The following is a 14,908-nucleotide window of genomic DNA, read 5'->3' as shown; positions in this document are numbered from 1 at the left end:
TCCATCAACATGAACAGATGCCCTCCTGTGCAGCTCACGCACAGGGAGGGCATCTGACACACATTTCTGCACACACTGGCTTGTGCACATTCTCCTTTTACATGTGAGTTACATAAACTGAGCTCTGTTAGTGAGAGGTCTGTGCTGCTGCTCACACAGGTCTGACCTAGAGCAGAGAACACAACTCCCAGAGCGCCCCCCACAGAACACCACAAGGGGTGCAGCTGAATGCCTTCTCCAGATCCACAAAGCACATGTGGACTGTGCAAACTCCCATGAGCCCTTGAACACCGAATGAAGTTTATAGAGCTGATCCAGTGTACCAGGACACCTCCTGAATCCCAGGTTCCACTATCGGTAAAATAATCATGAAACTGAAGCTGTTTATTGTGAGGTTAATTTGTGAGGTTTATTTCTGTACAAATTCTCATTTGTGAAAAAAAAATCACATATCACACATTAACAACAGTTTCCGCATGGAGTCCAAACAGGATTCGATCTGAAAACCTAGACTATACCTGGACTAAACCAGAACTAAAGCAGGGTGGGTCAGGAGTACCCAGCTGGGCCCAGGCTGAGGTACCCTCTATGTTTCTGATTCCTCATGAGGGGCATCTGTGTCTGAGCGTCTCTGAGAACTCTGGACCTGGAACCACCAAATACCAACGAGAACCACAAGCCCTGAGAGCCACAGGCCAGAACCTGAGACAGGAGAGGACTGAACTGTGAGTGAAGTGGGGCTAAAGCAGGACTACAGCAGGACTACAGCAGGACTACAGCAGGACTACAGCAGGACTACAGCAGGACTACAGCAAGTTTAAACTAGGACTAAAGCGAGGAGGACTTATGCAGGAGTAAACGGGACTAAAGCAGGACCAAAGCAGATTTAACGTAGGACTAAAGCAAGCAGGACTAAATGGAACTAAAACAGGATTAAAGCAAATTTAAACTTGGACTAAAGCAAACAGGACCAAAGCAGGACTAAAGTAGAACTAAAGTAGGACTGAAGCAGGACTAAAGCAGGACTAAAGCAGGAGTAAATGAGACTGAAGCAGGACTAAAGTAGAACTAAATGGGACTGAACAGCAGCAGCCTCAGTACCTGTGTGATGTAGAGTGCAGCTCCAGTCAGTCCCTGAGGCCCCAAGGGAAAGAGCATCCGGAGCAGAGCCACGAGAGTCGCTGAGAAGGAAGAGGAGGATCAGGGACATGTTCTACAACACTGACCTTTGAGAACGTTTAATCCCTAAACAGTGTTCCGTGAGTATTAGCGTGAGCAATGTCTGTGTAATCCCTCAGTTGTCCAGGTATGATGCTCAGAAAATGTGTGTTTTTACCTACCCCCTATCTCCACACACTGTTCTGTACTTAGTTTCATTATTTAAAAGAATCACTCCGGGTCATACCTGTAGGGTTCAAAACCACCCTTTTTCAAAAAAAAAAAAAAAAAACACAAATGAAAACCTGCTGCTTATTCCAGTGAAATGTCTCTATGAAGGGGCAGAGCCTGTCAGCTCTGCAGTTTGGAGCATGAAATCACAGGTCCTGTTTCCTGTCACATAAATTTTGCGGTTTACAATTAAAGAATGTAAAATAATAATAATAATAATAATAATAATAATAATAATAATAATAATAATAATAATAATAATAATAATAAACTGCAAACAGTGACAAAGGCCCTCGTCCCCTTTGCGACCGTGGAGTACACCACCACAAAGATTCTGCTACTCGTTTCCACTACAGTAATACTACTCCATTCATTCTAATGAGCCCATTTCTGACATTTTCATGCCTGCACGGTTGGAAATAGAGGTATGTCTTCATTAGCTTTTTTGTTCTGTATGATGTGCGGAATATGTGTACTTAATTTCAATGGTCTATGACAAACACATTTTTTTCATCCCAGTTAACCAAAACACATGTATTTCTTTGAGAAATGTTGGATGTTGCCATGGCAACACCTTTGAAAATAGAGGTATGCTCTCATTAGCTATTTAGTTCAGTATGGCAATAGGGATGTCCATGTTGAATTTCAAATGTTTGTGACAAAGTAATTTTTTTGAGTACCATTCAAAAGTTCAAGGGGGCGCTGTGGAGTAATGTAAATTGAATATCATTGTGTTCAGATCAACATTTTGAACAAAATATATATTAATGCTGGGAAATAGGACACTGCATGTTTGAGTTACGTGTGATTTAATACTTCAAAAGATTGCTTTTTTTAACAGGCTGGCCACACCCACATTTTATTACACAGCAAAAATAAAGACAGTAGCCTATAATTCCACATGGGTCTCGTTTACCTTAATCAATTTGTAAGTTTCTTGAATCAAAATCCATGGAGTAAAAAATTCAAATGTGAGAGGTAAAATTTTTGAAAAAATTGGGACGCGACCTTCTCATTCACCAGGGTGAACTCCAACACATGGCGGCTAGGCTGTGGGGCAATGAGCCCACACCAGCTCGCCGCCGCTCCCCGCGGGCAACCCCAGAGAAATGGAGAGTCCACCCCCTCTTAAGCCCCTAAGCTGTGCGTGGAGATGAGGCCGACTATATCTAGCCGGTAACGCTCAACCTCCCACACACTCAGGCTCCTTCCCCCCAGCGAGGTGACATTCCATTTCCCCAGAGCCAGGCTCCATGTCCGGAGATCCGGTTATCGAGGCCCCCACCTTCAAGTGCCACCCGGATCTCTCTGCACCCGCCCCTTATGGCTCCTCTCGCAGGTGGTGGGTCCACGTTACTCCTTTGGGCTGGGCCCGGTTGGGCCCCATGGGGAAAGGCCCGGCCACCAGTCGCTCGCTGCCGAGCACCCCATGCCTGGCTCCAGGGTGGGACCCCGGTAACACCAGTCCGGGCGACGTAACTGTAACTTGTATTATTCCTCATGTGGGGCTTCTGAACCGCTCTCAGAATTTTTTTTTCAACCCATTATTTTTCTCCTAAACCATAAAGCTAGAGTCATGTGACTTTCTCACATTGAGCCCCACAATTAATGTGTGAATTTTTTCAGAAGACCACAACAAATGGATTGGCGCCAGAGAATCACTTTGTTGGCTAGCACCATGATTTCAATATCATTGTGTTCATTCCGCAAATCTGCATAAACGCTCTATTGGCTTTTTCCCAACAAAAAATGTCTGAAAGAGAAATCTTTTTTTAAAATATTCCAAAAATTGCAATTTTGTTGAAAATTCATCATGACCACACCCTAAGTCATATTCAAAATGTAATTGATAATCTTTAATCACAGATGGGCTTAGTGGGTTTTGGCCAAATTTGAAGTGTTTATGATGAAAACTGTGTGAGGAGATATCCTAACAGCGAGGGCGCTTTTGTCATTCCCAGGTTTGATCCAATATGGCCGACTTCCTGTAAGTTTTAGGGCATGGCCATGATTTTTTTTGTCGGGCTCCCATTGGCCCAATGTAAATCTAAATTTGAGGTGGCACTACCGAGTTGTCTTTCATAATATTTTTTTGGTGTCAATTACAGTTTATACATGTCATTGTCATGTCCGGGTGTGTTTACTGCTTGATTTTTGCCATTTTCTGCATCCTTTGCTAGGATGCTAAGCTCATGGAAATAGAAGATCTAGTTATAGAAGAAGATTGGAAGATGGCATTGTGCTGGGTTAAAAGTTCTGAACTCATTGGGGTGCGAAGCAGGGTTATAGACAACCACGTCGCATGACTATGCCACATGACCCACCTGGGCCCCAGCAGCAGAAGAAGACGAGTGGGTACAGCACCATCCTGAGGTCCATTTCCTGGAGCAGTGCCCTCTGCTGGCAGCCCACAAAACCTCCACAGGACAACACACGCCAGAGCAGCGCGCGGGATCGAACCATCAACCCCTGAGAGACACAAATCCTAATTTAGACCTGGCGCAGTCCCGGTTCAGTCCTGGTTCAGTCTTTGTTTAGTCCTGGTTCAGTCCTGGTTTAGTCCTGGTTCAGTCCTGGTTCAGTCCTGGTTTAGTCCTGGTTCAGCCCTGGTTTAGTCCTGGTTCAGTCCTGGTTTAATACTGGTTCAGCCCTGGTTTAGTCCTGGTTCAGTCCTGGTTCAGTCCCGGTTTAGTCCTGGTTCAGCCCTGGTTTAGTCCTGGTTCAGTCCTGGTTTAGTCCTGGTTCAGTCCTGGTTTAGTCCCGGTTCAGTCCTGGTTCAGTCCCGGTTTAGTCCTGGTTCAGCCCTGGTTTAGTCCTGGTTCAGTCCTGGTTCAGTCCTGGTTCAGTCCCGGTTTAGTCCCGGTTCAGCCCTGGTTCAGCCCTGGTTCAGTCCTGGTTTAGTCCCGGTTCAGTCCCGGTTCAGTCCCGGTTCAGTCCCGGTTCAGCCCCGGTTCAGCCCTGGTTCAGCCCTGGTTCAGCCCTGGTTTAGTCCTGGTTCAGTCCTGGTTTAGTACTGGTTCAGTCCTGGTTCAGTCCCGGTTTAGTCCTGGTTCAGCCCTGGTTCAGCCCTGGTTCAGTCCTGATTTAGTCCCGGTTCAGTCCTGTTTTAGTCCTTAGTCTTTACCATGATCCCGGCGAGCGTGAGCAGGAATGTGCAGAGGAGGGCGGAGCTGCAGTAGGCTTGGACCAGACGGCAGGCTCTGATTGGCTGTGGGTGCTGTGATGTCATAAACAGGGCACCAGTCTCCATCAGCAGACACCTGAGACAACACAACACAAGAGATACGTTTAGACCGCCGTGTCAGTCCCCAGTTTGAGTTGACGCAGAACTAGTGTCCAAATTTGTTCTGCACATGCTCAGAAACTTCTACATAAACATGTAATCTACTACCACAACACACATGGTCAGATTACATGTAATCTGCATCAGTAAATTTTATTCTTTAATTATGTTTATTTAAAGTTAATGCCTTAGTATGTATCATTTTTGCCAGAAAATAGACTAAAATAACATCATGTTTTTTCATTATGGATGTTTTTATTACACTGAAAAACATGCATCCTTTCTGTGAGCAGGCTTGACTCTCCACAAATCTGACTTTTATTTGGCCTGGAGGAGGACCTTCACCTGCTTGTTTCAATGGAAATATTGTTGTGACATTAAATGTATCCATCTCTCTGGAGAATGTTCCGAACTATTGCTTTAACCTTCTATTTCAGTTTTGTGAAGTACAAAGCAAACCTAAACCTGACACATCTGCAACACAGCCTCGCCCCAAAAGAGGGAGCCACACTCTGAGCCCTATCACGCCCTTTCTCACCTGTCACACGCTCACCTGTCACACCTGTCACGTTCACTTGTCACACTCTCACCTGTCACACCTGCCACGTACACTTGTCACTCTCACCTGTCACACTCTCACCTGTCAGAACTGTCACATTCATTTATCACACTCTCACCTGTCACATTCACTTGTCACGCTCACTTGTCACACTCTCACCTGTCACACTCTCATCTGTCACATTCACCTGTCACATCCACTTATCACTCTCACCTGTCACGTTCATTTGTCACACTCACCTTGTCACATCTGTCACGTTCACTTATCACACTCACCTGTCACATTCACCTGTCACGTTCACTTGTCACAATCTCACCTGTCACGCCTGTCATGTTCACTTATCACACTCTCACCTGTCACACCGGTCATGTTCACTTATCACACTCTCACCTGTCACACCTGTCATGTTCACTTATCACACTCACCTGTCACGTTCACTTATCACACTCACCTGTCACGGCTGTCACGTTCACTTGTCACACTCTCACCTGTCACACCTGCCACGTACACTTGTCACTCTCACCTGTCACACTCTCACCTGTCAGAACTGTCACATTCATTTATCACACTCTCACCTGTCACATTCACTTGTCACGCTCACTTGTCACACTCTCACCTGTCACACTCTCATCTGTCACATTCACCTGTCACATCGACTTATCACTCTCACCTGTCATGTTCATTTGTCACACTCACCTGTCACATCTGTCACGTTCACTTATCACACTCACCTGTCACATTCACCTGTCACGTTCACTTGTCACAATCTCACCTGTCACGCCTGCCATGTTCACTTATCACACTCTCACCTGTCACACCGGTCATGTTCACTTATCACACTCTCACCTGTCACACCTGTCATGTTCACTTATCACACTCACCTGTCACGTTCACTTATCACACTCACCTGTCACGCCTGTCACGTTCACTTGTCACACTCTCACCTGTCACGCCTGTCACGTTCACTTGTCACACTCTCACCTGTCACACCTATCACATTCACTTATCACACTCACCTGTCATGCCTGTAATGTTCACTTATCACACTCTCACCTGTCACACCTGTCACGTTCACTTGTCACACTCTCACCTGTCACACCTGTCACATTCACTTGTCACACTCACCTGTCACACCTGTCACGTTCACTTGTCATACTCTCACCTGTCACACCTGTCACGTTCACTTGTCATACTCTCACCTGTCACATTCACTTGTTACACTATCACCTGTCACATTCACCTGTAACGTTCACTTATCACATTCTCACCTGTCACATTCACCTGTAACGTTCACTTATCACACTCTCACCTGTCACATTCACCTGTAACGTTCACTTATCACACTCTCACCTGTCACATTCACCTGTCACGTTCACTTATCACACTCTCACCTGTCACACCTGTCATGTTTACTTATCACGCTCACCTGTCATGTTTGACTTGGCATACTCTCACCTGTCACACTTGTCATGTTCACTTGTCACACTCTCACTTGTCACATCTGTCACGTTCACTTATCACATTCTCACCTGTCACATTCACCTATCACATTCACTTGTCACGCTCACCTGTCACACCTGTCACATTCACTTGTCACGCTCACCTGTCACGTTCACTTGTCATACTCTCACCTGTCACACCTGTCACGTTCACTTGTCATACTCTCACCTGTCACATTCACTTGTTACACTCTCACCTGTCACATTCACCTGTCACATTCACCTGTCACGTTCACTTATCACACTCTCACCTGTCACATTCACCTGTAACGTTCACTTATCACACTCTCACCTGTCACATTCACCTGTCACGTTCACTTATCACACTCTCACCTGTCACATTCACCTGTCACGTTCACTTATCACACTCTCACCTGTCACACTTGTCATGTTCACTTGTCACACTCTCACTTGTCACATCTGTCACGTTCACTTATCACATTCTCACCTGTCACATTCACCTATCACATTCACTTGTCACGCTCACCTGTCACACCTGTCACATTCACTTGTCACGCTCACCTGTCACACCTGTCACATTCACTTGTCATGCTCACCTGTCACACCTGTCACATTCACTTGTCATGCTCACCTGTCACACCTGTCACATTCACTTGTCATGCTCACCTGTCACACCTGTCGCGTTCACTTGTCACACTCTCACCTGTCACGCTCACTTTTCACACTGTCACCTGTCACACCTGTCTCACCTGTCAGGCTCAGTGGTGTTGCTCTGACAGTGGCTTCGCTCTGAGAGGATGAACACTGGAGTTACCAGGAGAACAGGAAGAACTCTGGACACAGAAAGAGTAGCAGACACTGCCCTACAGTCAAACTATTCACACCAAGTACCATCAGTTCTAAACCGGGTCTATAACAGGATTATTCCAGGTCTAATCTGGGGCTAAACCAGGTCTACAACAGGACTATTCCGGGTCTAATCTAGGGCTAAACCAGGTCTACAACAGGACTATTCCGGGTCTAATCTAGGGCTAAACCAGGTCTACAACAGGACTATTCCGGGTCTAATCTAGGGCTAAACCAGGTCTACAACAGGACTATTCCGGGTCTAATCTAGGGCTAAACCAGGTGTACAACAGGACTATTCCGGGTCTAATCTAGGGCTAAACCAGGTCTACAACAGGACTATTCCGGGTCTAATCTAGGGCTAAACCAGGTGTACAACAGGACTATTCCGGGTCTAATCTAGGGCTAAACCAGGTCTACAACAGGACTATTACAGGTCTAATCTAGGGCTAAACCAGGTCTACAACAGGACTATTCCGGGTCTAATCTAGGGCTAAACCAGGTCTACAACAGGACTATTACAGGTCTAATGTAGGCCTACCGGTTCTACATCAGGAATATTTCAGGTCTAATCTAGGCCTAACCCAGGTCTACAACAGGACTATTCCGGGTCTAATCTAGAGCTAAACCGGGTCTACAACAGGACTATTACAGGTCTAATCTAGGGCTAAACCGGGTCTACAACAGGACTATTCCGGGTCTAATCTAGGGCTAAAACAGGTGTACAACAGGACTATTCCAGGTCTACAACAGGACTATTACAGGTCTAATCTAGGCCTACCAGTTCTACAACAGGACTATTCCAGGTCTAATCTAGGCCTAACCCAGGTCTACAACAGGACTATTCTAGGTCTAATCTAGAGCTAAACCGGGTCTACAACAGGACTATTCCAGGTCTAATCTAGGGCTAAACCGGGTCTACAACAGAACTATTCCGGGTCTAATCTAGTGCTAAACCGGGTCTATAACAGGACTATTCCGGGTCTAATCTAGGGCTAAACCAGGTCTACAACAGGACTATTCTAGGTCTAATCTAGAGCTAAACCGGGTCTACAACAGGACTATTCCAGGTCTAATCTAGTGCTAAACCGGGTCTATAACAGGACTATTCCGGGTCTAATCTAGGGCTAAACCAGGTCTACAACAGGACTATTCTAGGTCTAATCTAGAGCTAAACCGGGTCTACAACAGGACTATTCCAGGTCTAATCTAGGGCTAAACCGGGTCTACAACAGAACTATTCCGGTTCTAATCTAGTGCTAAACCGGGTCTATAACAGGACTATTCCGGGTCTAATCTAGGGCTAAACCGGGTCTATAACAGGACTATTCCGGGTCTAATCTAGGGCTAAACCAGGTCTACAACAGGACTATTCCAGGTCTAATCTAGGGCTAAACCGGGTCTACAACAGGACTATTCCAGGTCTAAAGTAGGCCTAAACCAGGTCTAAAAGTGGACAACATTATTCCCAATAGTGTAGTACAAACTGATCTATAGGAGGACTAAAAAGTGGTTCAAACCCACATGAGCTGTCCTAGTCCCACTTGAAGGAGCTTGCGCACCACAGTTTGAAAAACACTGACCCGCAGAGCAGAGCTGCCATCTTCTTCCTGGAGCTGAGTCTGTTGGAGATCTGTAGAGACACATTTCACATGAGACACAGCTGCCCTGGGGCAGTATGCGACACAGGGCTGCCTTTGTGGAATAATCCAGGACTAAACCAGGACTAGACCAGAACTAAACCCGGTTTAAACCAGGACTAGACAAGGCTAAACCATGACTAGACCAGGACTAAACCAGGACTAAATCAGGACTAAACCAGGACTAAACAAGGACTAGACTAGGACTAAACCAGGACTAAAAGAGGACTAAACCATTTCATAAATGTACAAATCTGAACAGCAAACAATAATGACAGATGATTTTTAGTGAAGATTTTGTCCAAAATGTGGATTTGGTTCATTTAGACCTAAATCCATATTCAATTTAGTCACAAAACATATTTTGATTTTAAGTCTGACAAACCGCCTGTTTCTGCTCAATGGGATGGGTCCAGATGGGTTCTGGGACAGTGACTTTGTTTATGGACCGGACCTTTCATTCATTTCTATTCAGTTCCATCCGGACAGACTCAGAAGGAGAAATGAATGTGTTGAGATAATGATGATTTTGGCGCTTAGAAGTAAGGTTTTACAAAAGCAGAGCTGGACCTGAGACGGGAGTAGACTCTAGTGGTGAAAGTAAAATGGCAGAACAGACGAAGAAGACCCAGAGACGATGAAACTAAACCAGGAAAATCTATGTCTTTTCAGTCACAGGTTTTGGGGCTGTAGTCCTTTTAGTGAATAATCCGTCAGTGTTCAGACAGGTGCAGTGACAGGTGCATATGTTACCTGTCCCATGCACCCAGTGAGGTGGCAGGTGAACTGGGCTCTGATGGAGATGAACTGAGTCCAAACCAGATTCAGAGAAAACATGAAACAGCTCAAGTACAAGACCTGCAAAAGAAAACAGGATTTAAACCAGGACTGAACCAGGACTGGACTAGGACTGAACCAGTACTGGACCAGGACTGGACCGGGACTGGATGAGGACTGAACCAAGACTAGACCAGAACGGTACCAGGACTGAACAAGAACTAAACCGGAACTGAACCAGGACTGGACCAGAACTGATTCAGGACTGGGCCGTCACTGGACCGGGACTGGACCAGGACTGAACCAGGGCTAATTCAGGTCTAAACCACGACTGAACCACGACTAAACCAAGTGTAAATCAGGACTGAACCAGGATTGGACCAGAATGATACCTGTATTGAACCAGGACTGAACCAGGACTAGACCAGGACTAAACCAGGACTGAACCAGGACTGAACCGGGACCGGACCAAGACTGAACCGGGACTGAATCAGGACTGGACCGGGGACTAGACCAGGACTGGACCGGGACTGGTCCAGGACTGAACCAGGGCTAAACCAGGTCTAAACCAATACTGGACCAGGACTAAACTAGGTGCGAGCCAGGACTGACCCAGTATTGGACCAGAACGGTACCAGGATTGAACCAGGATTGGACCAGGACTGGACCATGACTAAACCAGGACTAAACCGGGACTGAACCAGGACTGAACCAGGACTGAACCAGGACTGGACCAGGACTGAACCAGGGCTAAACCAGGACTAAACCAGGACCGAACCAGAACTCAGCTAGAACTGAACCAGGACTGAACAAGGACTGAACAAGGACTGAACTAAAAGTAAACCAGGTCTAAACCAGGACTAAACCAGGTCTGAATTTTGTTTTTGTCATGGTCCAGAGCAGAGCAAAGTCGCTTCACTGGATCAAAACAAAAGAACTAGGTCACACTGTCAACACTGTTTTAGACCATCCCTGATCTGACCCACATCTGAGTTCTGTGTCTGGGTGGAGTTTGCATGTTCTAACTGTGTCTGTGTGGAGTTTGCATGTTCTTTCTGTGTCTGTATGGAGTATGCATGTTCTTCCTGTTTCTGGGTAGAGTTTGCATGTTTTCCCTGTGTCTGTATGTAGTGTGCATGTTCTGTCTGTGTCTGTGTGGAGTTTGCATGTTCTGTCTGTGTCTGTGTGGAGTTTGCTTGTTCTGTCTGTGTCTGTGTGGAGTTTGCATGTTCTGTCTGTGTCTGAGTGGGCCAGTTTCTATCAACCCAAAATATGCACAATAGCTTAAGATCTGGAGATGGGTCCCACTGCTCTTGATAGATTTAGCCCAGAGACACTGAAGGATGGGTCAAATGCAGGTTTAATCATAGACTGTATATATAAATGGACATAGCTAAACTGCTAGCCGCCGCGTTCCAAACAGGAAGTGAGCATGGGCCTTGCTTAGGCCTAGTTTAATCCTGATTAAAACCTGGTTTAGTCCTCGTTTTATTATGGGTTTAGACCTGGTTTAGACCTGGTTTAGTCCTGGTTTAGACTTGGATTTGGCCTTGTTTAGACCTAGTTTAGTCCTTGTTAACAGCTGGTGTAGACCCCCCTGGTTTTGTCCTGGCTTAGTACTGGTTTAGTCCTGGTTTAGACCTGGTTTAGTCCTTGTTTAGTCCTGGTTTAAACCTGGTTTAGTCCTTGTTTAGTCCTGGTTTAGTCCTGGTTTAGACCTGGTTTAAACCAGACTAAGCGGTGTTTGACCTTGGCTGTATTTGAAAGAGACAGAAGCGTGGTAAAAGCAGAAGCGAGTTTTATTTTGAAAACCCAAACTTCATAAAACCTAACTTCTTGTTTAGTTTCAGTTGTGAAAAATGATGTGAAACCCTCAGAACCTCACGTCTCTATTTAAAGAAGAAATGTTACAAATATTTAACAGACCATAGTTTGCACAAAAAAAAAAAAAAAATTAACGTGATTCCCCTCCAAAAGCACAAAGCATGGCCCAGTAATTACACAGACATTTATTTAATAATAATGGCTTACACTTGTAATGCACTTTACAGGTTTGTCAAAGCCTCTCAAAGCGCTGCACTATAGTCATTATTCATTCGTTTCCACACTTGGTGATGGTAAGCTACTATTGTAGCCACAGCTGCCCTGGGGCAGACTGACGGAAGCGAGGCTGCCAATCTGCGCCATTGGCCCCTCCGACCACCACCTATCATTCACGCACACACCTCCTCCGACCTTCGGGTTGGGGACCAACACTCTAACCACTGAGCCACTGTCGCCCCATTAATAGAGGATTTCAGATTGTAGAACGTGATGATGTCATACTTCAAGATGGGACAGGCACAGTTCTATTGATCACATTGTACTTTACCATGAAATCTCCAAAAGGTAAATGCACAAATGTTGAACCTGATCATTTCTATCAGTGACTGGACCCAAGAACTCTCTGTTTTACAACAACAACAACACACATCTCTATCTGTATGAACATTATTTATTTGATCAGTTTTTTATCTCTATTAAATATGACGATGAGAATTATGACCGGGAGAATGGAACTATTAAGCACTTTTTAATATTACCCATAATTCACCTGTTCAATGGGGCGAAGCCAGGAACAGCCGTCAAAGATGGCTGCTGCCAGGAGCCAGAACAGAGACAGGAGCAGGTCTGAGAGACTGAGCCAAAGCAGAGGGAACAGCTGAAGAGAGAGACCGGGTTAGACCTGGTTTGGTTCTGGTTAATCCTAGTTTAGTCCTGGTTTAGTCCTGGTTTAGTCCTGGTTTAGTCCTGGTTTAGTCCTGGTTTAGTCCTGGTTTAGTCCTGGTTTAGTCCTGATTCAGACCTCTGGAGTTGTGCGGAGTCTCTGGGACATCACAAAAGCGATGATGGAGCTGGACCCAACAACACTGCAAAAAACAAACAAATACCAACAAGTGAGTCCACGTGAGATCCCAGGACCAGATCTGTAGTCCTGGTTTAGTCCTTATTTAGTCTTGGTTTAGTCCTGTTTAGTCCTGGTTTAGTTCTGGTTTAATGTTGGTTTAGTCTTAGTTTAGTCTTGGTTTAGTCCTTTTTTAGTCCTGGTTTAGTCTTGGTTTAGTCCTAGTTTAGTCCTGGTTTAGCACTGGTTTAGTTCTGGTTTAATGTTGGTTTAGTCTTAGTTTAGTCCTGGTTTAGTCTTAGTTTAGTCTTGGTTTAGTCCTTTTTTAGTCCTGCTTTAGTATTGGTTTAGTCCTGGTTTAGTCCTGGGACAGTCCCGTTTAGTCCTGGTACAGTTCTGGTTTAGTCCTGGTTTAGTCCTGGTATAGTCCTGGTATAGTCCTGGTATAGTCCTGGTATAGTCCTGGTTCTGGATGAGGTAAATCTGGCATGTTCCATATGTCATAAAAAGAAAACAAAAGTGGCACTGAATCTGAATATGAAATCATCTTTGTTGTACATTTGACACCCTTCACAATTTTTCTGTTGCATGATTTTGGCATGTCTGTGTAATCCCTCAGTCGACCAGGTCTCATGCAGTGATGCTAACTGCAGGCACTGCTCTGTCTGAAACACTGGTAGACTTTAATCTGAGCTTTATTTTAACACAATCTGACCATAAAAAACTGACTGAGATGAAGTATAACAGGCGGGCTATTAAACAAATCCCTCTCAAATAACCTTATAGTCACAAGCTAGCTAGCATTAGCCAATAGTTTACAGTCACGCTCACCTTTTTTGTGTAAAATCAAACTCATAAACAGGACCATGAGTGCTCGGATTGATCACAGGCTCCCGAAAACGTGCCGTTTAAATCCATTTCATATTTTTTCTTGTTTGTTTTTTTTCCTTTATGGGGGTGTTTGCTAATATGTGCATTGCGTTTTCATGGTAACTGCTGAACATTTCACCACAGAGATTCATCCAGTACACCCCCAGTGTGATGTCACTGCAAAGTATCAATGTACTAGGCAATGGATTTATAATTACAAAAGAAACAGCGGCAGCATTAACACAAGGCACATTTTGCCAAAAAGATGAAAAGTTCTGACCTGAGAGACGAGGTGCTGAGCTGGATCCATCTTAGCACCACAGACACCTACAAAACACCCGAAAGTGAAACCGGGTCTAGTCCTCGTCTGGTCTAAACAGCAGGCTGTACCAGAGAAGGTATAAACACATCATACGTAAACTATGTGATCATATGAACATCATTAAAGGAGGGACAGGGAGAAGAGAGGGAGAAAAGAGGGAGAACAGAGGGAGGAGAGAGGGAGGAAAGAGATAGGAGATGAGAGGGAGGAGTGAAGGAGGAGAGGAGATGAGAGGGGGAGTGAAGAGAAGAAAGAGAGAGCAGGAGGAGAGAGGGAGGAGAGGAGAGATGGGGGGTGAAGAGAAGAAAGAGAGTGAGGGGGGAATGAAGAAGAGAAAGAGAGAGGAGGAGAGAGGAGGGCATGAAGAGGAGAGAGGGGAGGAGAGAGGAGGGAGTGAAGAGGAGAGAGAGGGAGAAGAGGAGATGAGAGGGGAGTGAAGAGAAGAAAGAGAGGGGAGAGGAAGAGGAGAGAGGGAGGAGAGGAGATGATAGGGCAAGTGACGAGAAGAAACAGAGAGAGGAGGAGAGAGGAGGAGGGAGTGAAGAGGAGAAAGAGAGAGGGGAGAGAGGAGGGTGTGAAGAGGAGAAAGAGAGAGAGCAGGAAGGAGGAGGAGAGAGGAAGGAGGACGAGAGGAGAGGGAGTGAAGAAAACATGAGACAGAAAGAGGAAAGAAGGAAGAAGAAGAGGAGGAGGAGGGAGGAGAGGAAAGAAAGTAAATGATGAAGTGAAAAAACAAATTTCCCCAAAAAACAGGTGTTTGAAAAACGGTGTCTGAAAAGTAAGAGCAGAACTAAACCAGGACTAAACCAGGTCTAAACCAGGACTAAACCAGTACTAAACCAGGTCTAAACCAGGTCTAAACCAGGACTGACCCAGGA

General features: G+C 45.4%; 1 protein-coding gene across 1 annotated transcript; it reads right to left on the bottom strand.

The window, feature by feature from the left end:
* Positions 1-549: 549 nt before the first annotated feature.
* tmem116 (transmembrane protein 116) lies at positions 550-14,018 on the bottom strand. Its single transcript, XM_055227714.1, has 8 exons — positions 13,989-14,018; positions 9,931-9,984; positions 9,121-9,170; positions 7,441-7,524; positions 4,514-4,649; positions 3,714-3,858; positions 1,102-1,181; positions 550-702 (listed from the first exon to the last, which is right to left on the bottom strand). The coding sequence occupies exons 1-8, from the start codon at positions 14,016-14,018 to the stop codon at positions 550-552; spliced, it is 732 nt and encodes a 243-aa protein (XP_055083689.1).
* Positions 14,019-14,908: the final 890 nt, after the last annotated feature.

Source organism: Periophthalmus magnuspinnatus, chromosome 16 (genome assembly GCF_009829125.3).
Source record: "Periophthalmus magnuspinnatus isolate fPerMag1 chromosome 16, fPerMag1.2.pri, whole genome shotgun sequence".
Classification (NCBI taxonomy): Eukaryota; Metazoa; Chordata; class Actinopteri; order Gobiiformes; family Gobiidae; genus Periophthalmus; species Periophthalmus magnuspinnatus.
Note: the sequence above shows the minus strand (reverse complement) of the source record. Positions and strands in the feature narration are given on the sequence as shown.

Coding starts and splice junctions, on each gene's coding strand:
- tmem116 (XM_055227714.1), bottom strand. CDS start 14,018: ATGGATCCAGCTCAGCACCTCGTCTCTCAG. Junction 7,525..9,120: donor ATGGCAGCTCTGCTCTGCGG/GTCAGTGTTTTT, acceptor TTCTGTGTCCAG/AGTTCTTCCTGTTCTCCTGG. Junction 4,650..7,440: donor AACACCACTGAGCCTGACAG/GTGAGACAGGTG, acceptor GTGTTGTCTCAG/GTGTCTGCTGATGGAGACTG.